Raw genomic sequence first — 26855 nt, 5'->3', positions numbered from 1 at the left:
CCAGCAACCAAGTACAGCCAGGGATGCTAGTGGCCCAGAGGCACCACCGGCTCATGCCAACATATTACTGAGACTGAATGAGAAGGTTTGGGAAACACTCACCCGTCCGCGTCCTGGTAATTCACATTCAGTCGCTTGGCTGATCCCAGGAGCTCTGTAGAGAGAAGAGTAGACAGTCAGCGCAGAACTCCCACAACCACTGCTCCTTGCATGATGAACGCAGGCTGCATGGGAGAACTCGTCCCACTGGAGCAGGAGAGAGGACCTAACAAAGCATCAGCTGAGACAGGGATCACACGTGCAGCCCTCTGATGAGAAACTCTGGGAACACTCAGGTCTGTGGGAGAACATGTCCACAGCTGGGGTGCAGCTAGCCTTTTGTACACATGCTGCCTGACCCATTTGTTACCCCTGGAGAACACACCTGCCGCCTTTGCACAGTCGGATCAATGATACAGCAAGCACGGTTAGACAGAGGGATATAGGAAGAGGTCAATGACTGGTTTGAAGAATTAAAAGAACCCGCTAGTAGCCAGAGGAAATACCCCACCTTGTCAGGGTTCCCCGGAGACACCACAGTCCCTGCCTTGCCTGTATTTTAGAGAGAACACTGAGAAGCTAGGCTGAATTTTTACCTTTTCAGTTGAGCAAGGCAGAGCAATCACACACCAAGCTCGCCCTACAGGCCCCACTCTGGTCACTGCCTGATCTAGACCCACAATTTCTTTCCATAGCAGCTTACCTGTGCCTGCAGGACAATGCTTAATTTCTCTCTCTAATCGCTCCCTACGGACCATCTGTGGCTGCAGGGAGGGATGGATATAAGCCCCCACGTCCCCTCACTCTCTCAGACTGTGGCAGACCCCATGGTCCCCTGAGAAATTTGAGACTCTCCTACAAATTGGGTTCAGCCTTCCCCCTTGGCCAGGGGATTCCTGGGCCCCAAATCTGGCTCTGGGGTGGCCACCCTGCCCCACGCTCCTGTTTGTGCACAGGAGCACATCCAGCAGCCCTTTCTAGAGCATCCTGTATGTGGACAGGACAGAGCTTGCCTGTCCCGCAACCCATCAGTACTGACCTCCCTGCGAGCAAGCCAGCGTCTGACCCATCCCTGTCTCTTCTTCTTTCACTCCAGCTTCTTCTGCATTGACCTGCGCGTACCCGACCTGGCTCTAGCCCAGCAGTCCTTTCTTCCTCCGTTCCCTCTGCCACCACTGCTCAACACACCCCATCTCCAGCATCTCCGCAGCCCCTCAAGCTCCCGTTACGTAGAGCGGGAGCAGCAGGAGCGATCCTGTCTCTTTCACTCAACGGGATGGCACCTCTGTTCAGTTCCCCTCTGGGGACGCTCCATTTATAAAGTCCGCTGCCTGGAAAGTGCCGAGCTGGTACGTTTTGCTTCCGCCCCTGAGCTTCTTACCCGCTCCTCACTGCCAAGGAATGGCCCACGGACCAGATGGTTGGCATTTTTACTACTAGGGCAGAGGCTGAGGTCACAGGTTGTGAATGTAGAACTGTATTGTCTCCCACATTCCCTTAATCTAGCCCACCCCCACGGAGAATCTGGGGTGTGGAGAACTATATAAAGGAAGAGGACCCCTGCCCCCCATCACACAGTTGATGAATTAAGCTCCCAACTCTCTCCAGTGATGAATTCAAATTAATTCTTTCCTCCTACACGGGGTATTTTATTCTCATCTGGGGGTTTGAGAGCAGATTAAAATCTCTGGAATTTATGTGCTAAGTAAGAATGAAAGGAAGAGGACAAGGTGGTTAAAGGGGTGTATGTGTGGAGAATCAATCATTTCTAGACCAATTTTTTCATTGCGTTCCCCTGCAATCGGGTGTCAGGTTGGGTCACTCACTGCACCAAGCCACTTCCCTGAGAGTCCATTTCCCTTTCAAAGTGGCCATTTAGCCAAGCCCATGCCAGTGTTTTATATTTCACTGAGTTTCTGTGTTGATCCATATGGGAAATTTGGGCCCTAAACCAGCCACTCTCAATTTAGGGTGGAATAATTAGCCAAAGCATGGATAGAATTTGCTGGATCAATCATGCATTGTTGGAGAGAGCACCTCCTCCCTTGAAATTCCTGACACCTGTGCCGGCCTCCCTGTATTTCTCCCTTCTGTTGACTCTCCATCCCTTAAGATCTCTCTTTTTCTCGCTCTCACAGTTTCTCTGTAAAATTTGTATGGAAGATGCCATACGAAATAAAGATGTGCTGTATGGCAGGAAAGATGACCCTGGCTAGGGGAACAAGAGAGTAGAATGGGAGAGGGACTCATTTACTCATGCGAATTATAATGAAAAGGAAACCAAGTAATTGCAGTTTTCTTTGTGTTAATTATTGCAGTTTAAAATGTTTTGTAAATAGGTTAATTAATGCAAAATGGTCTTCAAGTCGCTGTTTGCAGAGGACGCTGACTAGCGTAACTAGTCCCCACAGCAGAGAAGAGACTGGAGAGGTCTAGATGGAATCAGAATAATTAGCTATTCTAGGGATTTTTCATCTTCAAAGTACCAGGCAAACATTAATGCACAGTTCTATGCTGAAGAGTGTCTCTATAGACATGACATCTCCTTACTCAACGGACCTGCTCCCTGGGGATGTTTAGTCAAAACTGCTGATATAAAGAACAAAAATAAGTGTTTACTCCCCCCCTCCCCCCGCCAGAGCCAGCATAGCTAAGGGTTCAGTTCGTACTCGTGCATCATCATGAGAGTTACTTACTAAATTCCCATCCGCTACACCTGTGCACCGCCACTGAAGGCTATCAGATCGCACAAGATTCACTGAGGACATCACTTGGCATGGGACTTTTTTTTATTGGTGATGATGCATGAGAAGAAAAGAGCCCAGCTTGACTCTCAGATCCCAGGCTGAGTTTGCAGAACTGCCAGTTAAAATAATAAAATAATAATAATAATAATAATGTTTTACTTGTGAACTGGCCATATGTAATCTGAGTCACAGAGACAAAACATGGAACCCCATGATGCCAGTTTTACAGAGTCACTCTCAAATTGCTCTTTAATGGCACAGAAGAAGCCAGGAAAGCAGCAAGCTTCTGTAACAAATAGCCCTCATGCTGTCTAGCTTACTGTTCTGGAATTGTTCCTAAAAGGGGGGGAGGGGGGGGTTCCAGGAAAGGCTGTTGGGGATTTTAAAAGGGCATGGTCAAAATAAAAATTACAGATATAATACATAAAAATTCCCTTACTTTTTTTTGGTTTGGTTTTTTACTGAAAACAACATCTTAAATGAGTCAAACAACTTTACATCTGTGCTGATTGGGCATTTCTGTGGCACCAATCAACCAATCATTTACTTTGCACCATGTATGCTGTTTGTTTACTTTTTGCCCTATAGGCAGTTTAGGCAGAGGAACTAGACTGGTCAGTTCCACTTTCTGGAGTTTATATCCATCCACTTCGGCTGATGCCTGATGCTGGAAGGGGGGTTTACTGAAGGGAAAATGCCTGCTAAAAAGATGGGGTCTTTAAGAATTCTAAAAACACGTGATTATTGGTTGCATGCACTATCAGCAAGACATAATAAGGGGCTTACTCTCCAAAGGCCCAAGTGAGTCTAGGACAGAGCTACAGGGACAGGTAATGTGCAGGTAGATACAGCACGGTGATGCTACTTCAAACATTTAGCAGAATAGGTGAGTCAGGAGGTTTGATTTCTTGTTTTTAAAATGGCAGGAGGATTTGGCGTAAGTTAGATGGGAGGCTCTTCCAGGTGCGAATGAGACAGCAGATGGAGCTGTGATGAAGTGAAAGAGCGAGAACACCTCCCCAGAAAGACGAAAGAAGAATTATACTCTCTTTTTACCTCAGCCCCAAACTTTTCAACAAAATCTCTACAGAAAACAATTTCCTCTCAGCCAAGCCAGATGCATTGAGACATCAACAGAGCCCCCCACGCTCTTCAAACAGCAGCCCAGAAGAGATCCCATTCAAACCTGCATCCATGGAGCAGCAGCATAAGCAGATGTGATAGTCCATCCAATATGCTGACTGCGAGGGTGACCAGAAAGCAAATGTGAAAAATTGGGACGGGGTGGGGGTAATAGGCGCCTATATAAGAAAAAGCCCTGAACATCGGGACTGTCCCTATAAAATCGGGACATCTTGTCACCCTACTGACTGCACACTGGAAGCCACTGCCCCTTCCTCACCGAGCACTGCTGTACCTCTCCCTCCACTGCCACAAGCAGGAGGATCCTAGGGGCCCTAGTGGACTTGTTTGTGAAGGTTAGCAGCAATCACAGTTCAAACAGCCCCCTGCCCCTTGAAATTCCATTACCGAAGCATCGTCAAGGGAAAGTGGCCTGGAGACGCCTGGACTGAAAAGCAGAGCTGCGATGAGGTAAGCTTCTCTCCCCTCCCTCCCCAGGGATACAGCTGTCAACATCTGTAAGGCAGAATTCCTGAGACTTAACTCTCGGCACAGAGGAGAATTCCTCAAATTAGTTCTTCATTCCAGAGTGCCAGATAGCTCCTAACCAGGGTACCACACAGGGGGAGGAGCCAAGGGGTACTAACAGAGGACTGGCTAGCAGATGGGGAAGAGAAAAGAAAGAAGTGGTCATAACTTGCACATCTTTCGCACTTTCCATCCAAGGAGATCAAGGCATCTCCCAGACAGTAATGAATTACTGCTCACATCCTTCCCGGGAAGGAGGTGCAGAATTTACCCCCATTTTCCAGGGCTCAGAGAGGTGAAGTTACTTGCCCTAAATCATACAGAAAGTCAGTGGCATAGCTGGGAATAGAACCCAGGCATTCGGACTCCAAAGCCCCTTGTGGAGGAGAGGGTGTGACTGATGGAAGAGAGAAAAAGATGGGGGTGGGGAAAGGGGTTGTGAGATAGAGAAGGGAGGGGAAGAGAGAGAATTCAGAAGAGGGTCAGAGATTGGAGGGGAAAAGGAACACAGGAAGTCGGCCTAACATTTGAAAGCCATTCTGGCCTCCAGCTGCTCCTCTGCGCCATCCACAACCAAAGCTGGCCTCCTCTTGAACAGCTGATGCACAAGGACAGCCCTAGGAGACAGGGACCCTATTTATCAAAGCACTCGGCAGGCCAAGCTTATTTACAGTGGACAGAGGGGTTCCTCTGCCCTGGCCACATAAATCAGCCAGGCTACAGGAGATTTCATTCCCATTTCCAAAAGGTTAGTGCTTTCCCATCCAGGGAATTAGGAAATCCTGGGACAGAGCATGGCGCTTCAGAGAAGCTACAGCACTGACAGATTCGGAAGGAAAGGGGGGGGGGGGGGAATTCATCACTGCCTGGCAAGCACTCTGCACTGCTGATCAAGGCATATCATGGAAACTAAGGCTTCTTGGCACAACAGAGTCAGGACAGATGGACAACTAAAGCCGTGGGAGTCTCCCTGATTTCGTAAAACAAGCCTCTCCTCAACTCTGTCCCTTTACCTAGAGCCCTAATAGAATGCATGAATCTAACGGCCGAGCAGGATTAGCGTGGGATCCCAGGCCAGAGAGGAGAGAGCAGTGGGTCAGGGCCCTCCCTGGTGAATCCAATTCTCTAACTGGAAGTCATGCAAGACAACGTTCCCTTAGAGCACTGCCTCTAGTGGTGACAATGTTAGTGCTTGGAGTGTAGCTCAAAGGCTCAGGCTGATAGACTCATAGACTTTAAGGTCAGAAGGGACCAATATGGTCATCTAGTCTGACCTCCCGCATGATGCAGGCCACAAAAGCTGACCCACCCACTTTCCCTTAACTCAGCAGTTGAAGTCTCCAGATCGTGATTTAAAGACTTCAAGTCGCAGAGAATCCTCCAGCTTGCGACCCCTGCCCTATGCTGCGGAGGAAGGCGAAAAACCTCCAAGGCCTCTGCCAATCTACCCTGGAGGAAAATTCCTTCCCGACCCCAAATATGGCGATCAGTAGAACCCCGAGCATACAGGCAAGATTCTCCAGCCGGACCCTCATTTTACCAGCGATGGCACGTTATTGCCTAATTGACTAAAATCACGTTATCCCATCAAACCATTCCCTCCATAAACTTATCTAGCCTAATCTTGAAGCCAGAGAGGTCTTTCGCCCCCACCGTTTCCCTCGGAAGGCTGTTCCAAAATTTCACCCCTCTGACGGTTAGAAACCTTCGTCTAATTTCAAGCCTAAACTTCCCCACGGCCAGTTTATATCCATTTGTTCTCGTGTCCACATTAGTACTGAGCTGAAATAATTCCTCTCCCTCCCTGGTATTTATCCCTTTGATATATTTAAAGAGAGCAATCATATCCCCCCTCAGCCTTCTTTTGGTTAGGCTAAACAAACCGAGCTCCTCGAGTCTCCTTTCATAGGAAAGGTTTTCCATTCCTCGGATCATCCTAGTGGCCCTTCTCTGTACCCGTTCCAGTTTGAGTTCATCCTTTTTAAACATTGGAGACCAAAACTGCACACAGTACTCCAAATGAGGTCTCACCAGCGCCTTGTATAACGGAAGCAGCACCTCCTTGTCCCTACTAGAAATACCTCGCCTAATGCATCCCAAGATCGCATTAGCTTTTTTCACAGCCACGTCACATTGCCGACTCATAGTCATCCTGCGATCAACCAGGACTCCGAGGTCCTTCTCCTCCTCCGTCACTTCCAACCGATGCGTCCCCAGCTTATAACTAAAATTCTTGTTAGTCATCCCTAAATGCATCACCTTACACTTCTCACTATTAAATCTCATCCTATTATTATTACTCCAATTTACAAGGTCATCCAAGTCTCCCTGCAGAATATCCCGATCCTTCTCCGAATTGGCAATACCTCCCAACTTTGTGTCATCCGCAAACTTTATCAGCCCACTCCTACATTCGGTTCCGAGGTCAGTAATGAATAGATTAAATAAAATCGGACCCAAAACCGAACCTTGAGGGACCCCACTGGTGACCTCCCTCCAACCTGACAGTTCACCTTTCAGTACTACCCGCTGCAGTCTCCCCTTTAACCAGTTCTTTATCCACCTCTGGATTTTTAGATCGATCCCCATTTTTTCCAATTTAACCAATAATTTCTCATGCGGTACAGTATCAAACGCTTTACTAAAATCGAGGTATATTAGATCCACCGCATTTCCTTTATCTAGAAGGTCTGTTACTTTCTCAAAGAAGGAGATCAGGTTGGTTTGGCACGATCTGCCTTTCGTAAACCCATGTTGTAATTTGTCCCAATTGCCATTCACCTCAAGGTCCTTAACTACTTTCTCCTTCAAAATTTTTTCCAAGACCTTGCATACTACAGAAGTCAAACTAACAGGCCTGTAGTTACCCGGGTCACTTTTTTTCCCCTTCTTGAAAATAGGAACCACATTAGCTATTTTCCAGTCCAACGGTACCATCCCCGAGTTTACAGATTCATTAAAAATTATGGCTAAGGGCTTGCAATTTCTTGTGCCAGTTCCTTCAATATTCTAGGATGAAGATCATCCGGTCCGCCCGATTTAGTCCCGTTTAGCTGGTCAAGTTTGGCTTCCACCTCTGATACTGTAATGTCAATCCCCCCTCCTTTATTCCCCTTTGTCCTGCTCCCTCTATTCCTAAGCCCTTCATTAGCCTTGTTAAAGACCGATGCAAAATATTCATTTAGATATTGTGCCATGCCTAGATTATCCTTAATCTCCACTCCATCTACATTCTTCAGCGGTCCCACTTCCTCTTTCTTTGTTTTCTTCCTATTTATATGGCTATAAAACCTCTTACTATTGGATTTAATTCCCCTCGCAAGGTCCAACTCTACACGGCTTTTGGCCTTTCTCACTGCATCCCTACATGCTCTGACCTCAATAAGGTAGGTTTCCTTGCTGATCCCTCCCCTCTTCCATTCTTTGTATGCTTTCTGTTTTTTCTTAATCGCCCCTTTGAGACGCCCGCTCATCCAGCTAGGTCTACATCTCCTGCCTACTAACCGTTTTCCCTTTCTTGGGATACAGGCCTCGGACAGCTCGTGCAACTTCAGCTTGAAATAATCCCAGGCGTCATCTGCCTTTAGATCCCCAAGTGTGTTAGCCCAATCCACTTCCCTAAGTAGTTGCCTTAATTTATTAAAGTTGGCCTTTTTGAAATTGTAAACCTTAGTCACAGTTTTATTTCTGTTAATCCTTCCATTTAGTTTAAACTGAATTAGCTCATGGTCACTCGAGCCAAGGTTGTCCCCTATAACCATTTCCTCAACGAGGTCCTCACTACTCACCAGCACCAAATCTAAAATTGCATCCCCCCTCGTCGGTTCAGTTACTACTTGATGAAGGAATTCATCTGCTAGCACGTCTAGTAACATCTGAGCCCTATTATTGTTACTAGCATTTGTTCCCCAATCTATATCTGGGAAGTTAAAGTCCCCCATGATTACACAGTTCTTATTAGTTTTTACTTCCCTAAAAACATTAAAGAGTTCTCTGTCCGCATCCAGGCTAGATCCTGGCGGTCTATAGCACACCCCAAGCACTATCTCAGGGGAGGCTCTAGTAGTTCTTTTACCCAGTGTAATTATTGCCCATACAGACTCCGTCTTATCCATTCCATCATTTATTATTTCTTTACATTTTAGCTCATTATTGACATACAATGCCACTCCCCCACCTTTACCTTTTTTCCGGTCATTCCTAAACAGCACATACCCTTCCATACCTGTACTCCAGTCATGACTGATAAAGAAGTGCCCAAGATCGCTGCCTCCTGTACAGCCCCAGGAGCAGGACAACCAGGGGTTGAGGAGATGCAACACAGCTGGTCTTGTACCAGACTGGATCCCAAATAGATTGACAGTTGGAGATTTCACTGTCACTTACGGAGTGCTGGGCGCTTTGCAGAGATGGCGGCGCAGTCCCTGCGCCGAGAAGTGTACCTGCTATGCCAGGGATGAATCACAAGCTCAGTCACGTGCCCATGGGGCTGCTTTTCAAGGCTTTGTGGAAGAACTGGGGCTCAGAGCAGGGAAGGGCCTGACGCACCAAGTTCTGACCTGGAGCCGTCACGTCCCCCAGCTTGGAGCGTGGAGGTCTTGGCCCCGGGCCTAGCTCTGGTTCTCAGGAGGGACCTGAAGACAGAGTCAAACACTAAATAGCAGCTCAGGGAAGAGAGGCCCTGATACCAATGCCTGGGCAGGAAGCTTTGTCGTCACATCCTTTCATTCTACGGGTTTAACTGGAAACAGCAGAGGAGATGAGGAGGGGGCAGATTCCCACGCTCTAGAGGTTTGTGCCCCAAACCTGGCCTAGGGCCTCTGCCGTAGGGATTGGGTAACAAGGGGTGAAGAACGGGACATTGTCTAAAATCTCCACATCTTCAAACTTTCTCCCTGCGAGAGGCCTGAGACAGGCAAACAGGACATGGGCACATCCAAGGAGCCTTCTGCATGTGCTATTACAGGGGCAGCGTTTACAGCCACAACTGAGGTACTGAATTTGGGAAACGCACTCCCATCCCACCAACGCATTGTGCAGTGCTCAGTGTCTGAAGGCAAGCAAACCACCTGCAGGTTTGTGCAGTGGACACACCACCCATCCCCCCATACCTGTCTCCCATGCCCCCTCCAATATCCCTCTCCTCCCTCCCACCCACCCATACACACCCCTTCCTTCATTCGCCCCACCCAGCTCTCTGCCTCTCTCCCTCCCTGTCAGCCTGTTTATATTTGTCACAAGCTAGAGGCTCTGAGGAGAAACCCCAAGGCCCAGCCTCCCTCTCCCATCTCTGGGGTCCTTATCAGTGCCTGGTCCTACCTCTCCTTTGGCGCATTTCCCCATCGCGATGCAGGGGCTGGTTCCCACGGTGATATTTTGGAGTGTGGTGGGGGGAGCCACAGCGTGGGGTTCTCATGCAGAGCGCTCGCTCAGAGACGGCTATTTGGGAGGCGTGGCACTGGCCTCTGAGACCACAGGACTGGGCAGGCCCCTTGCTGGGAAACATCTGCTGAGCTTGTGGGCTGTGTGCTCTGGTGAGCATCCTGCAGTGCCCCTGTGATGTGGTTGCCTGACCTTTCCAAGGGACCTCACGGCCCTCAGTTGCCTGCCTTTGGTTTCCCCAAGCTCGTCATCCAGGGCTGAAAACCCTCCAGGCCAGACTCTCTCTCATGCCATGTGGCTCCCATCTCCAGCAGAGAACAGGCTCAAGTCCAGGAAAGAAAGCCAGGACGAGACCCAGTGGGAATCCCAGAGCTTTTGACTCACCCGCCTCTGGGAGGAGACACCTGAAAATTCATTGCTCCCCACAGACCTTCCCAAACGCGTTAGGACCACCAGTGGGACCTGTGCTCCAGCCCTCATCCCAAGAGCACCTGAGGGTGAAATGCAGCAGAGAAAGGGCCAAGGGAGGTTAGAAATGGGTGAGAGAAAGACATGGGGAGAGTCTGAGATAGAATCCGCCCTGTGACAATTGAGATGGACTTTGTGCTGAATTTCACTTGATGCTCAGGGGAAAAACCTCGCCCCCACCAAGGAAACCACTTGCTGCAGAGGCACAGGACCACACCAGAATTTGCCCATCCCAGGGGGTTATTTATACCCATTTGCCTTTGGCGTCACCTTTTGGCCATGTCACAAGTGCCCTATGTGTCCCTGAGCCCCCATCTCCCCTGCCAGGGTCCCTCCCCCCGTTTCTTTCCCCAGGGCAATACTCTGAGACAGGATTTTCCTTTACTCTGCTCACACTCCCTGCTCTGCCCTAGCTCTGAATCTCTCACAGCTGTTGGTCCTCCCGCTCCTGCCTTGCCTGGGGGAGATGAGCCCTTAGGGGAAGGCAGTAAGCACCTGTGATCTCATTTGTTGCCCAGAGGCAGCCAGGAAGAGAGCTCCAGCCAATTAGTTACAAATTTCGGGCCCACATGCCCATTGAAACGGTGCCCTTTTCAAAGGGAACTCAGCCTTGGCTTGGATTTTCTCAAAGACTTTAAGGCAGGGGTGGGCAAACTATTGCCCGGGGGCCACATCCGGCCCTTCAGATGTTTTAATCTGGCCCGCAAGCTCCCGCCAGGGAGTGGGGTCCGAGGCTTGCCCCGCTCCATGCTGTGGTTCTGTGCGGCTCCCGGAAGAAGTAGCACGTCCCCTCTCCGGCTCCTATGGGCAGGGGCAGCCAGGTGCTCCACACGCTGCTTCTGCCCCAAGCGCCGCCCCCACAGCTCCCATTGGCCAGGAACCACAGCCGCGGATGGGGGGGCGCCTGCGGACGGCGGGGGGGGGGCGTGCAGAGCCCCCTGGCTGCCCCTATGTGTAGGAGCCGGAGGAGGGACATGCTGCTGCTTCTGGGAGCTGCTTGAGGTCAGCGCCGCCAGGAGCCTGCACCCCTGACTCCCTCCTGCGCCCCAACCTCCTGCCCCAGCCCTGATCCCCCTCCCGCTCTCCGAACCCCTCAGTTCCAGCCCAGAGCACCCTCCTGCACCCCAAACCACTCATCCCCAGCCCCACCCCAGCACCCGCACCCCCAGCCAGAGCCCTCACCCTGCCCTCCCCGCACTCCAACCCCCCACCCCAGCCCCCTCTCGCACCCTGAACTCCTCATTTCTGGCCCCACCCCAGAGCCTGCACGGCCAGATGGAGCCCTCACCCCCTCCTGCACCCCAACCCCCAATTTCATGAGCATTCATGGCCCGCCATACAATTTCCATACCCAGATGTGGCCCTCGGGCCAAAAAGTTTGCCCACCCCTTTATTAGTTCCTGAGCATGTGGGCAAGACCTATCAGCCAGACACCTGGGAAAGAATTCTCTGTACTAACTCAGAGCCCTCCCCATCTAGTATCCAATCACCGTCTGTTGGAGATATTTGTTAATAGCTCTCATGGATGGGCCATATACCATTGTAGACAATCTCCTAATATCACACACACCCCATACATTTTCCAAGCTCATTCTTGAAACAAGTTAGGTTTTGTGCCCCTATTACTCCCCTTTGAAGACTGTTCCAGTCACTCCTCTGATGGTTAGACCATCAAATTTCAAGGCGAAACCGGTTTTTGGGCAGTATCCATTTGTTTTTGTGCCAACATTGGCCATTCACTTAAATAACTCCTCTCCCTCCCTGGTGTTTATTCCTCTGATGTATTTATAGAGAGCAATCATATCTCCCCTAACCTTCTTTTCATTAGTCTAAACAAGCCAAGCTCCTTAAGTCTTCTCTAATAAGGTAGGTTCTCCATTTGTCTGATCATCCTAGTAGCCCTTCGCTACACTTATTCCAGTTTGAATTCATCTTTCTTAAACATGGGAGATCGGAATTGCATACACTATTCCAGATGAGGTCTCACCAGTGCATTATACAATGGTAATAACACTTCCTTATCTCTACTGGAAATACCTTGCCTGATGCATCCTAGAATTGCATTAAATCTTTTTCATGGCCGCATCACACTGGCAGCTCATAGTCACCCTGTAATCGACCAATACACCAGGTCTTTCTCCTCCTCTGTCATTCCAACTGATAAATCCCCAGCTTATAGCAAAAATTCTTGTTGCTTGTCCCTAAGTGCCTGACCTAGCACTTTGCACTATTAAATTTCGTCCTATTTCTTCAGTTTCCAAGGTCTTCCAAATCTTCTTATATGATATTTCAGTTCTCCGTTTTGGCAATACCTTCCAACTGTGTCTCATCCACAGTCCCACTTTTTGTGTTAAGGTCATTAATGAAAATGTTAAATAACATTGGTGCCAAGACCCATCCTTGAGGAACTCCACTAGTAACTTCCCTCCAGCCTGACAGTTCACCTTTCAGCATGAGCTGTTGTAATAGTCTCTTTAACCAGTTCCTCACCCACTTTTCCAATCTTGTATTAATCCCCATTTTCTCCAGTGTAACTAATAAATTCCCACATGGAATTGTATTGACTGCATTTCCTTTGTCTGAAAAATCAGATTTCTCAAAGAGAGAGATCAGGCTAGTCTGGCACGATCTACTTTTAGTAAAACCATATTGTATTTTATTTCAATTACCATTTACCTCTATGTCTTTAATTACTCTCTCTTTCAAAATTTGTTCTAAGACCTTTTGAGGTCAAACTAATGGGCCTATAGTTTCCCAGATCACGTTTTTTCCCTTTCTTAAATATATGTATATGTCTGACCCCCGAGCTTACAGATTCTTTAAAAATCATTGCTATTGGGCTTGCAATTTCATGTACCAGCTCCTTTAATATTCTTGGATGGAGATTATCTGTGCCCACTCCTTTGGTCCCAATAAGCTTTTTGAGTTTGGCTTCCACATTGGATGTGGTAATTTCTACTTCCATATCCTTGTTCTCATTAGCCACCCTGCCACTGCCCCTAAGCTCCTAATTATCCTTATTAAAAACTGGGGGATACCTAGGTGTTGGGGCATACCTCGAGAATCTTTAATCTCCATCCTGTCCTCAATGCTTAGTAGTCCCACTTCTTTCCTTGTTTTCTTTTTACTTATGACTAAAGAACCTTTTACTATTGGTTTTAATTTTTATTTTTGCCAGGTCCAACCCTGCTTGGCTTTTGGCAGTTCTCACTTCTTCCTTACACACTTTCTGACACCCAAGAGGTAGCTTTCTTTGCTGATCCATCCCTTCTTGGCCTTCTACTCTCTCTTAATAACCTCTTTGACATGCTTGTTCATCCAGTTTGGTCTGCAACCCTTTCCTACAAATTTTGTCCCCTTGCTTGGGAAGCAGGCTCCAGATAGTTTCTGCACTTTTGACAAATTAATTCCAAACCTCCTCCACATTCAGATCCTTGAGTTCTTCAGTCCAGGCAACTTCCCTAACTAATTCTCTTAATTTCTTTTTTTAATTTACCCTTTTGAAATCAAGGACTCTTGCATTGGCCTTCCACTGGCTGAATTTCAGACTCCCCCGGAGGCACAGAGCAAACAGCTGGGACTGGAATTCTGCAGACACAGGAGAGTCACTGGCTGGTTGCAGGAAGAAGGGGGAAGATGACTATGGATGCTCAGGCATCATTAGCATGATAGGCCCAATCCTGCAGAGTGCTGGCTGTCCTCAATGACCAAGTCAACGCCCTTCCCTGTGCCTGAGCTTTCCCACCCGAAAGGGGAGATAACAAGACCCCCTCCCTTCCAGGGGTGCTGTGGCACTCTGTTAGCTGATGTTTACAGGATGCCTGTTGTCTCAGGACCATCAGCAAGGCAGTAGGAACGTGCAGGTCCAGGGCTGCAGATTGCTGAAGGGGATGGGAGAGGCAGGGCAGGCACCTCACCTGTGTTTGTGGCAGGCGTGCCAGCATGAACTCTTATTTACCTCCCTCTGGGCACTTGGCCCATGGTGCCGGTGCCGAAGACAGGCGTGTCCTTGCCTAGCACTCGTGGCGTGGGCGTGACAGACAGCCCGTCGGTTGGTGCTGTATGGGCACGCTCAGGGGAGTGAGTCACGCTACACTCCCGCCACCTGCCCCTAGAAGTTAACCCTTCACTGCCCACTCCAGCTCTCTTGGGGTCACTGGAGTTCCTGGGGTCTTAAAGGAGACATTTGCTAGCTATTCCTGAAAGGTGGGAATATGAAGGCTTAACACCCAGACACGCACCCCCTATCCCTCTCTGCTGGAACATCTGATTTCGGACTTTGAACTGGGTAGAACTGAACTATTCCAAAGTGCATTTGTAAAGGCTCTGAAATCACGTTTTGCTGCCCCACCCGTCAGCCTGTTGTTGATGCCAAACCAACCTCTCTCTCTTTTATTCACTGGATCTTGATGCCCTTTCCCTCCCCCCTCCGCCCCCATTGCGTTCTCGGCAAAGTACTGCCTAATGCCAGGTCCAACGTGGGCTTTAGTGAAAGCTAGATATGGCCTCAAAAGGGCAGTTTGGAAACAGTACATTTCTGTGACTGGCATCACAGCCATGGGATCCAAAAATGAAGCATTGCCCCAACTCCAGCCCCATTGTGCCCTATGGGAGCATGGGTGTGCCTTCCAGAGGTTATAAACCTATCAACCACTTTGGTGCCTGACCAACAAGATCTGGAGAGGGGAAAGGAGCTCAGATTAGCGAGGGGGGAGAAATTCCAAATACAGCTGAGCAGGGAAACTGTACGGACTAGGGGAGTTTCACCGAGTTTGCCTAGTGTAACCGACGGACAACACCAATGGCTCATTCCCCAGCCAGCAGCCACTGTGGAGTAACTGGACAGAATGTTAATTCCTACTTTCGAACCAATATCCATCAGGGAAAGACGACCTCAGAGTGGCTCATAAATGTTTAGCCTCGGGTAGTGAATAACACAGCACATGCGCCCTTGGAAGTGAGACCCTTCAGTGAGCCCTCCCCTCTGCCATGTACAAGTGCTGAGAAAACAGTCCCTGCTACATTGAAAAAAGGGGGCTCAACTGGTACATCCTTTGCCTCCAGCAAATACATTCCATGAAACGTGCTCCTCCATTCGATGAAGGAAAGTAAGTGCAAGTGATCTACTTTGCAGGGAAAGATAGCTAATAACTGATGACATCAAGAAGGTTGAGTTGTTCAATTCCTATTTTGCCATAGGCTTCACTAAAAAGATTAATGGTGACCAGATACTCAACACAATTAATATTAATAACAAGGGGGAAGGAATGCAAGCCAAAACAGGGAAAGAGCAGGCTACAGAATACTGAGATAAATTAAATGTATTCAAGTCTGCAGAGCCAGATGAAATTCGTGCTAAGGTACTTAAGGAACTAGCTGAAGCAATCTTGGAATAGTTAGCAATTGTTTTTGAGGACTCCTGGAGGACAGGAGAGGTCCCAGAGGGCTGGAGAAGGGCAAACAAAGCAGACCAGGCGAATTATAGACCAGTCAGCCTAACTGTGATACCTGGAAAGATACTGGAACAAAATTATTAACCCATCAATTTGTAGGCACCTGAAGGATAATAGGGTTATAAGGAATAGCCAGCCCAGATTTGTCAAGAACAAATCATACCAAACCAACCTATGTGACAGGGTTACTGGCCTAGAGGATGCGGGGGAAGCAGTAGTCATAATATAGCTTGATTTTAGTAAGGCCTTTGACACAGTCCCACATGACATTCTCATAAGCAAACTAGGAAAATGTGGTCTAGACAATACTATTCTAAGGTGGGTGCACAACTGCTTGAAGGACTGTATGCAAAGAGTAGTTATCAATGGCTTATTGTCAAACTGGGAAGGTGTATCTAGTGGGGTCCCACAGGGGTTAGTCCTGGGTCTATTTTCATTAATGACTTGGATTATGGAGTGGAGAGTGTGCTTATAAAATTTGCAGATGACACCAGGTTGTAAGCACTTTGGAGGGCAGGATTATAATTCACCATGACCTTGAGAAATTGGAGAATTGGTTTTAAATCAACAAGAGGAAATTCAATAAAGACAAGTGCAAAGTACTACACTTAGAAGGGGGGGGGGGATCAAATGCACAGCTACAAAATGAGGAATAACTGGCTAGGTGGTAGCATTGCTGAAAAGGATCTGGGGGATATAGGAGTCAACACTGTGATGCAGTTGCGAATAAAGCTCATATTCTGGGGTGTATTCACAGGAGTGTTGTATGTAAGACACAGGAGGTAACTGTCCTGCTCTACTCACCACTAGAGAGGCCTCAGCGGGAGTGCTGTGTCCAGTTCTGGGTGCCGCACTTTAGGAAAGATGTGGACAAATTGGAGAGAGTTCAGAGGAGAGCAACAAAAATGATAAAAGGTTTAGAAAACTTAACCTATGAGGAAAGGTTAAAAAAACTGGGCTTGTTTGAGAAAAGACGACTGAGGGGGAAGCTGATAAGTCTTCAAATATGTTAAGGGCTGTTATAAAGAGGACAGTAGTCAATTGCTCTCCAGATCCACTGACGGTAGGACAAGAAGCAGCAAGGGAGATTTAGGTTAGATATAGGAAAAATGTTCTATGTATAAGGATAGTTGGGCTCTGAAATAGGCTTCCAAGGGAGGCTGAATCCCCATTACAGGAGGTTTTTAAGAACAGTTGGACAAACACCTGTCAGGCATGGTCTAAGGTTTGTTTGGTCCTGCCACAAGGCAGAGGGCTGCACTTGATGACTTCTCGAGGTCTCTTCCAGCCCAACATTTCTGTGATTCTATGAGTGTGGACCCTCCCTCATCACGAGTTGCATGAGGTTCACAGTGCAAAAACATGCTCTCCAGCAGCAAGGGGCCTACCTGCATACCAGGTACACCCTGGAAAGCACACCCTTACAGAACAATCCTTTCACATGAGTCCGTGACATGGGACCTGTCCCTCTGTCCCAGGGTCCCTCAGTGCAGGACACTCCATGTATCCCAGCACTCGGTACACAAGCATCTCCAGCACAGCTCTTTCGCTGCTGGGCCACAATCCTGTGGCAATGGTAGGTATGAAAAGGTAAAAAGGTGGTGTGGGAAAGAACATGTGCTCTTAGTCTGAGAGTACAAACTACCTGTGCACAGCTCTGGGAAAACAAACAGGGGGAGGCTGCTGATAAGCCAATAAACTGGCTGTAGGAGCTAATCAGCTTCGAAAAGGCAGAAAGACAGCTGCTGGCACTACTTTCAGCTACGTGCAGCTCGCCCTGTGGGCGGCCAGCGTAACCCTACCATGCATCGCCTAGCCCGCCTACCTGCGTGGAACAACTCCAGAGGAGGAGTCATGCCTTGATTTGGCCTTGGAGCTTGCAGTGACCTCCCTGGCAATATCAGTAATGACTATTTGTTTTAGATTGCAGGGAGGATAAAGCCTGTCCTCTCTGAAGGGTGGAGAATTTAGCCACTCAGGAGAGATTTGCAGCCTCATAGGAATTTGGGACGTTAGAAGGTGACACAGAGCAGGACAGGACAGGGGTCATCTAAGGGTATGTTGGCACTGCACTGGAAGGTGTGATCATAGCACGAACAGGCACACCCAATCTAGCTGTAATCTAGCTTGCACAAGTAACAACAGTAGCGTAGATGTGGTGGCACACTGGCAGGCTTGTACTCCACCTGCTAGCCCACGCTGACATGCCTACACTATTATTGTTACCCTGCTAGTTAGATTAAAGCTAGCATGGGTATTCTTACCTTCACTTACAATGTAGGCAACCCTAAGTGGTTTTCATTCACCCAGTCCCCTTCCGTAAGAACAATCCCTTACATTTCTGTAGCATCTTCCATCCCAAAGCGCTTTACAGACTATAGACTATGCTGCGTGTATCCAGTGTCTTCCACCTGAGGACCTCAAAGCACTTTAACAGCTAAGCGTCACAGCTCCCCTGTGGATTAGTTAAAGATTATCCCCGTTTGATTAATGGGAAAAAACCTCAGGTACCAAGAAATGAAGCAACTTGACCAAGACTGCACAGTGAGTCAGCGACAGAGCTGGGAACAAGGACCCAGGTCTCCCAATCCCAGTCGTCTGCTCTAGCCACTCGACTGAACCCCATGTCATTTCAATGATCACTGAAATGCAGGTGCCTCCAAAGGATTCTATGCCAGTAATGCAACAACTTTTAGGAAAGTGAAGGGAGGAATAACTTCCCCCGAGTGAATTTAGGTGCAGTTAGCCAAACTGGAAGCTAGCCAAGACCCCAGGATTAACACCCGTACTCGAGTGAAAATGCCATGGGATTCTTACTAACCACAAGGGGACAGTGCCTTGGTTTGTGGTCTCAACTGTACCATCCACACCTACAAATGTGTCCCCCACAAAACCAACTGCTAAGCCCCTGATGAGTGGGTCTAATAAGGTGCAGAGCCAATGCCAGCTGCTGCGCTACACAATTAACTGGATCAGACCTTTCTCAGAGGCTGGCTCGAGATCATGGTAGTGATCTCTAGGGAAACACAGAACGGTCTCAAGGGCACAGAGTGGCATAGACAAGGAAAACACATGTGGAGAGACGGGTCTGAGCAGTGCATGAGGCAGGATCTCAGCATCCCATTGGTTTCCAGTCAGTGTCCTTGTCGAATGAGGAATCTGATGCATGAGAGACCACAAGGGACTCAACCAGCCCACAGCCAGCAACTGAACCTCCATTTCATCACAAGCCATCTCCTCCCAGATTATCCTCACTGTGCCAGAGTCTGGGAGCTCTGCAGATGACACAGCAGCCTTCCCATCTATTGCTGTGTCTGAGCAGGGTCAGAGAACCATATGCTTCAGGTGCCCACAAGCTGCTCAGAGCCGGTCACGCACAAGCCCAGCTCCTGATCTCAGTTACGCTGGTGTCAGTCTGGAGTAACCCCATTCAGGTCAAACATTCTGGACTGATACCAACAAGCTAAATCTAAATCTAGCTGCTGCTTCCTGCGTATAACATTTCCAAGATCTACCCTTTTCCGCCTATATAGGCTGCCAAAGTTCTTGTCCAAGCCCTTGTCATCTTGCACCTTGAATCTCATACAACTGTTCCAATGCTGCTCCCCTCACGGTCATTCAAAATACTGCAACTACGCTTGTCTTCCTGACTCTCAGCGCCCCTTCACCTCTCTCCACTGCATCAGACACAAGCTCCTTGTCTGTAACTAGCAACAGAGGGTCCTGTGGCACCTTTAAGACTAACAGAAGTATTGGGAGCATAAGCTTTCGTGGGTAAGAACCTCACTTCTTCAGATGCAAGAAGAAGAAGTGAGGTTCTTACCCACGAAAGCTTGTGCTCCCAATACTTCTGTTAGTCTTAAAGGTGCCACAGGACCCTCTGTTGCTTTTTACAGATTCAGACTAACACGGCTACCCCTCTGATACTTGTCTGTAACTATGGCCCTTCATGATTTAATCCTGCCTTGCCTATCAAGTCAAGTAGCTTATGGCAAGGTGGATCCTGTCTTTGCTCTGTCAATGCTTCTGCCTTTGATCCCCTGGGTGTCAGATTCTCCTACGAGCACCGCTGTGTTTTCACACACGCTGCCTCTTACACCCGGGAAGCACTCCTAGCCAAGCTCCAAAACCAACACCTTTGTCCTCTTTACAATTCACCTCTCCTGTGATGCCCAAAAAACGCTGTCGTCTGATACTGGTTAAGCTGGTGGCCAGCTCTAACCACTGATTTATGCATAACAGGCCTCCATTACTGTTCCCCGCCCCATCCATCTCTTTCATCCACCTGTTACAATCTAGAATGACAAGGCATGAATTGTCTGGGGCAGGGATGGTCATGGTTTCACTTGTTTGTACAGCATCTAGCACAGTGAGGGAATCCATCTTGGGAGGGGCGTCTATTACAGTAGCACCTAATCTGTCCTAGGAAGGATGTACCACGTGGCCAGTCTGTGTTAGGATGCATGTCAGCAGAGTGTGGGATCTGTGCGCTGCACCCCAGGGATGAATAGGGGAAGGGGGTTGTGAGGCTGAAGACATTTGCCTTCCCCCTTTGGCTGGCCCTGGGTTGGAGTAGAAGGGATGATTTGCAGTGCCCTGAGCCTTCCCAGTCCAGGGAAGAGGGGTAGGCATGCAGGACTCAGGACCCAAAGCAGCAGGGACCACAGAATGGTCTGGGAGATTTTTTCCCCCCTTTAGCTTTTACAGGAAAACCAGTCAAATAGAATCCATTTTTAAAAGAAAGTAGAAACAACTGGCAGATGCTGAAGGGCTGTTCCATGCTATTCTGCCTCCATCAGCACCTTCTGGAAAGTCAGATAAAGATGGGGGGAGGGAACAGTGGGAGGAGAGGAGAGATGTGCAATGCAATATCATGATTACTAAGCCAAAACGTTGGGCAACCCCAGCATTGGCTAAAATGCAACCTGAGGCAAGGCTTCTGCACCCTTCCTTGCCTGATCCCAATAGGAATCAAGGTGCCACCACACAGAACTCTCAAAAGCAGAGCAGGAAAACAAACATACGGCTCATTAAATACCAACACCCAACAGAACAATGAAAGGAAAGCAAACGTGGAAAGCCCCATCCCCATCCGCACGGCTGGGAATGTGCAGCTCTCACTTCTCGACCTGGCGTGGCTGCACTGAGATAGTAGTTGCTAAGGAAACAGCACAGAGGACCAGCTCCTCCAGGGAAGAGGATGCAGAAGGCGGGGTTGGTAATGGACAGAGGGCAGGGACTTGGACAGGACTGCACCATGGAACGCAGAGCCATTGCACAAGTGGATTTGCCAAGGACTATTTCATTGCAAAAATCTCTTATCTCCATCCTATCATGCCCACCCCTCGGCCTGGATTTTGGTCCCCACGTCCACAAACCATGTCCAGCTTTAGCCCCACTGCCCATTATAGCCTGGTCTACACTGGCTAGGGAAACCATGTTAGCATCTTCCCAGCAAAGCATGTTCAAGCACCATTCTCCCTAGAAAGGGGACAATATGATTTCCTTACCCAGAGCAGATAGGGAATCTGATACTTTATTCTTCTTACCAGGCCTGGCTATTGAATATGGGGCATGGGGTTTGACCAAAAAGAAGTTGCAATGCTTTCAGTGAAACATGCTGATCGACACTGGCTGGATTTCTCTCTCTCTCTCTCCACCCCGACCCTTTCCACCCAGTCCATAAATTCCGAATGGAAGCTCTTGTTCTAAGCCTCAAACAACCTCTCAAGCTGCAGTCTGTTCGTGCAGCGATCACTGGACTCAGTGCTGTGCGTGTGTGAGAGAGATCCATTAGACACTGGGCAAGCCAACAGGAGGGTGAGCATAACGCACCCTCACATAATGTGTCAGCAGGATGGACCAATGGTCTGATCCAGCAGGGCAGTGGGTGAGATGCCCAACTAGACAGACTAGGGGGCATCCCTTATTAAGTCCACACAGCAAGATTTACATCCCCACACGGGCTCCTCTACTTGCATGAGGTGGCTAGAGTCATGGCTTAATTGCCAAACAGGCTCTGGGAGTCAGCTGGGTTGGAGTGGAAGACGACTCCTCTACAAACCAAGAGGACACAGGTGGAAGGGGGAAGCCCCCCCCCCCCCCCCCCTGCAATTCAACCCCTATTGACTTACTAACAAAGTCACAAAAGAGAAAAACACCCCAGCCAAGTTTGCTGGCTGCCTGGGGACATCTCACCAGGAGCAGGAGGGAACTCCCATTCCCTGTGGAGGCTGAAATCTTCTGTCCTCACCCTCCCTCCGCCCCTGCCAAGATGGAAACAGCTGGGAAAGTCTTTAGGTAGGGAAGCCAGGCAGTTCCTTCAGAGATATGAAAGCTCCTTTCCCAGCTGGCCGGGGAAACACGTTACCGGGGAGTGAAGTCACCAGCTCTGCTGGGATCCGGCCATTCCTCTCCCCAGGATATGAACTCAGCAGAGGTTTATTTGTACAGGGAAGAGGTGGACCCTTTTCCACTTCCCCCATCCTTCCGAAAGGACAGGACACCTCCCGGAGTGGGAAGAGATCTGTGCGATAGGAGGACCAGTAGCCAACCTCAGCTCCTTGCTGCCAACAGTGGCCCCGCTCTGCTTAAAGGACAGTTTATTGGATGTATGGTGTGGGAAAGCTACCGGTCTGTACATGGCCCAACCTCTGCCCCCAGTGAAATAATGAGACAAACATCAAGAGAAAGAAATCGCCAAATAGCTAGGGAACACGGAACCACAGTCCCCCTGCAGCACCGGGCATTAGCAAAGCGTTTGATCCAGTCTCGACAAAAGGCCTCAAGCGTTACTCAGATCAGCTTGGATATTAACATTGCCCCAGGAACTGGGGAAAGGGCCATAAAGAAAGTATTTTGCTAAACCTCAAAACATCTAGGCAAAGGGGAGGCACTGGGGGTGCCCACATGGATCGGGGCTAGGTCTGATTTTATCTTCATTTAGGCAAGACCAAGCAAACAGCACGTTAATGTGATCTGCTGATGACACGAAACAGGGAGGACTTTGGGACACTGAGGAGGGCACAGAATTAATACAAAGGGACTTAGAGGGATTAGGAACATGGGCAGAGAATAAACAGAAGGAGATTCAATTTGGGAAAACTGCAAACTACAACATCTGGGGGGAAATAATTCAGCAGGCAGATATTCAATGGAAAGGAGAAACCAGGGAAGCAGGATGCTGAGAGAAAGGACTATCCGGGAGAGCAACAGCAAATGAGGCAGGTGTGCGCAATGTGACGACTGGTTTTAGAAAAGGCCAGCGTAATACTGGGCTGCATAAACAGAGGCAAGGCAACCCAGAGCAGGGAGGGGATAGCCCCTCTCTATACAGTTCTGCTGCACCCACCTCTGGAGTCATCACGCATGCGGGTCTGGGCACCTCGTTACCAGAACAGTATTGGCTAAGGGGAGTGATTTCAGAGATTATCAGGGGGCTGGAGGGACTGGTTTACAAGGAAGGACTAAGAGAGATAAATAAACCTGGCTTGTCTCAGCAATGATTTGGGAAGGTGGGCGGGGACATAAGTCTGCAAATCTCATGGGAGGGGTTTTACCCCAAGGAGGGGGAAGAATCATTTTATAGGCCTTACTAGGCGCAATGGGATGAAATGATGAAAGGAAGAGCAGAGGCTGAGCGTTGTGAAGGATTTCCTGAGGGCGAGATCTGGGCATTCCCCCATCACTAATGTCTACAAAAGAAGGCCTAAGACTTACCCCTCCATCTGTAACTCAGTATGTTAACTCAGGGTGTATCATGACACAATACCCAGGCGCAGCAGTAAAAGGTGAAGGGCAGAGGGGGACGCCTGGGCTCCATTAGCTTGTGTTGCCACATCACACAGGGGCCTGCTGTCATTAGGGCACCAGAGCCCTGATCTAGATGACTCTGCCCCCTGGAGCGGTTACTTGAAAGAGGCACAGTCTAGCCGAGAGAGTCTGAGCACAGGTCCAGGAGCTGGGAACCATAAATTTTAATTGCGTCTCTGACTCTAGCTCGCTATATGGCCTTAGGTAAATCTCTGCACTTCAGTTTGCCATATCAGAGATAGGGGTCATTGATATTCACCTAACTCCCAGGGGGCGCGGGGGTTCATTAGTCTGTCAAGTGCTTTGACTAGGAGCAATGATCTTGATGACGGTAGAATCTGGAGTCCCCAGTGTGCGAGGCGCTATAGAGCGTGAGGCAGTCTGGATAGTTTACAATCTAGACCAGACACGCACAGGATGGGAGGGCACACAGCAGTGCAGGGACTTGCTCAAGATCACATGATGGCCGAGTGTTGTTTTTAAAGTTTCTCTCTCCTTTGAGTTCCTTGCCCAGTACTGGAGTGTCTGAGAATCAAGAGCAAATCCCCCTGAAATAAACCCTTTCACCTCTCTGCAGCCATTGCCCCTGGGATGACAAGCTGTCTGGGACGGAGGGCTAACCTCAAACCACTGCAACCAGCCTGCAGCATTATGGCTGGGGTCTGAAGTTGTAAGTGTTTAAAAATACCTCACAGATGCCTTTCCTGAACTTTGACCCCTCCAGGCTTATCCTCCTATCAGCCAGCTTGGCTCAGGAATGTGCAGCCAAGGTCCTGCAGGACTCACACTCTGTCCAATCTGGGCAGGGGATGGGAAGGGACTAGTGTGATGCTGTTGATCAAGAGATTCCCAGAGGAAAAGGGAGGATTAATGCAGATCCTCTTCCTTCCTAGGAGGACATCCACCCCCAGGAAGAGGCTGCTGTCTCTCTTTGGGGCTAGTGCCACCAAGGCAAAACAATAGGTAGTTTATTTTTTATGGCCAACTTCAGGCAAACAATGCACAGATTGCAGGCTCCTGTTAGTGAGGGGCCTGAACCAAACCCAGATCTGAAGAGCTCCAGTAAGCAGGGAAGCTTGGAATTAAACTCTGCCATTTTGCCCGTCTGTCGTGAACTGAACCGAAACTCCATATGCGAACACCCCAGACACTGGGGAATTCGGGATTGGACGTATACAGTGAGGGCTCCTGCCTCTCAAATCCACCCTTGGCAGTTATGGGGGACGGGTGGCAGCAATTTGGGGTAGGATTCAATTGGACACAGGAGGATCTGGAGTTTCCAGCAAAGAAGGGATTCAAAGAAGGCGTGTCAAGGGCAGGGGGCTATAAAATACGCCTTGTAAAACATCCTCTCTCTACCCCTTGTAAAAGGGATCAGGAATGGCTCTTGAACTGAACAATAAGAAGGGAGTAATGTGGTTTTTGTTCCTTCTCGCTCCCATCCCCATTGTGGACCGTGGACCTAGACAGGTGAAAGCGGAGCAGAAATGACCTCTCTGCTCTACATTGCCCCCTGCAGGGGAGAAAGGGACAGATCAGGTACCAAAGGGCAAAACCTGAGTTTTCCCCACACACATCCAGGGGGGACGTAAGGCAGGCGGTGAAGGAAAGAGTCCTCAAGGGAGTCGGAGATTAAATGGAAATTTGCAGTAACAGCAATGTTCTAAGAGATACGGATATGTCTGCCACTGGGGTTAAGTCAGGCCCGTGGGGTGGGGGCAGGATGGAACAGCTGAGGAGAGAGCACTGGAGAGGAAAAAGTCACATCCCAGCACTCAGAGGGAGAAAGGAACTGCTGGACCAGCTAGTTCGTGGGGACTCCCAGAGATCCAGTGGGACTGGAGCATTAATGCAGTTCACATCATCCTCAGGGTTTATCTGCAGCTGGTGAATTCCCCCAGCACACTGTGGGCCAGAACCTGCTCTCAGCAGCACCAACGACTCCACTGGGGTTACTCTGGATTTACACCAGTGTAACAGCACAGAATTTGGACCAGACCTCGGGACAGCCCAAGATGGATGTTCCCTCCTCCCTACCCCCCACTCCTTCCCTCTTTGCTGTTTTGTGATGCCAACATGTTTAGTCTGCCAGGATGTTCAGAAACAGTCAGACAATCAGGGTTAGGCACCCTCCCTGCCACTCATGCTCTTTAGGGGAAAACTCAGCAAGGGCAGCCCCCCACAACTGAACATGCCAGGTACCTCCTTCCCTGGGAACTCAGCCAGCCCCTCAAACTCAACCCACCCCTGGAACGCAGCCAGAGGGGTCTAAGCTTAACCAGCCAGGTCCCCCCGCCACCCTCGCTTCTGGGAACTCAGCCAGAGGAGCCTCAACAGAGCTACCAGGCACCACCTCTGGCCCAAGCAAGTAGCCAGGGTTGGCTGCCCAGGACCTGACAGGTACCTTCACTATCCCTGGATCTTCCCCTCCCAGCAAGTCAGGAGTGAGTTCTGGCAGCTGGGGAGGGGATCCCAGAGGCAGGTAATGAAGAGGCAAGACTCTCCAGACAGGATGGGAGGGCAAAGCCTTTGGAAATCCATTGGCTGCAGCAGGGTATTCACTGCCCTGCTTCCAGGGGTCTGGAACATGCACATTAGAGGACAGGAGTTTGCCTTTTGTTCTGTTCTCATCACTCCAGCTGAGAATGGGGAGGAGAGAGTCTGGCTTGGCCTGTGGAAAGAACATGGGTTTTGTCAGCCAGGTAAAACCAATGGTCCTTTGACTCTGGCATTCTAGCATATTGGACAGTGCTATATACAATGTGTATATAGGTACACAGGAGCGTGTGTATGTGGGGGGGATCCCATCCTGATCTTGAAGCAGGAGACTATCTGAGCCCTTGCCTGAAGTGGGGTGCTTTAGCCCTGGGGCTGTAGCTACAGCCAGCTGAAGCAAACCCCAGATAGTGTAACTCGCATCAGTACAACATATCACAGCGCGTCGCTGCAGACGGTAGTGGGCAGAACGTTTGTCAGCCCCTTCTGAATCCTAGCGACAGCGTTTGCCTCACTAACCTCCTGGGGGAGGAATCCCGCAGCCCTCCTGCACTTCCTTATGGGTGTCCTAAATTGACCTGCAGTCAGTGTCTGCCACAGACCCCTCCTTCCCTTACCTGGGGGTGGCGGGGGGACGACGACAAAGCATCCATCCATTTTCACTGTGGGGGAACAGAACCCCAGCTTGGTGCAGCCCCACATCTGCAAGCCTGGGCTATCAGGGTGAGGAAAGGTGCACTGGGGGGACAGGGGAGCTGAAGTGCTGGACAGACGCAAGCTGGGGATGAGATGACAGGAGAATTCAAGG

At 49.4% G+C, this 26855-nt stretch overlaps 1 protein-coding gene across 1 annotated transcript in view; it reads right to left on the bottom strand.

Annotated features, from left to right (window-relative positions):
- Window positions 1–26855, bottom strand: part of CASKIN2 (CASK interacting protein 2) — a 70471-nt gene that overhangs the window by 19167 nt on the left and 24449 nt on the right. The window contains exon 2 of the mRNA XM_065415755.1: window positions 103–154. Within this exon, the coding sequence (XP_065271827.1) occupies window positions 103–154 (52 nt within the window). The remainder of the gene's footprint in view (window positions 1–102; window positions 155–26855) is intronic.

Source organism: Emys orbicularis, chromosome 13, assembly GCF_028017835.1.
Source record: "Emys orbicularis isolate rEmyOrb1 chromosome 13, rEmyOrb1.hap1, whole genome shotgun sequence".
Taxonomy (NCBI): Eukaryota; Metazoa; Chordata; order Testudines; family Emydidae; genus Emys; species Emys orbicularis.
This window is presented reverse-complemented; position numbering and strand designations above follow the sequence as displayed.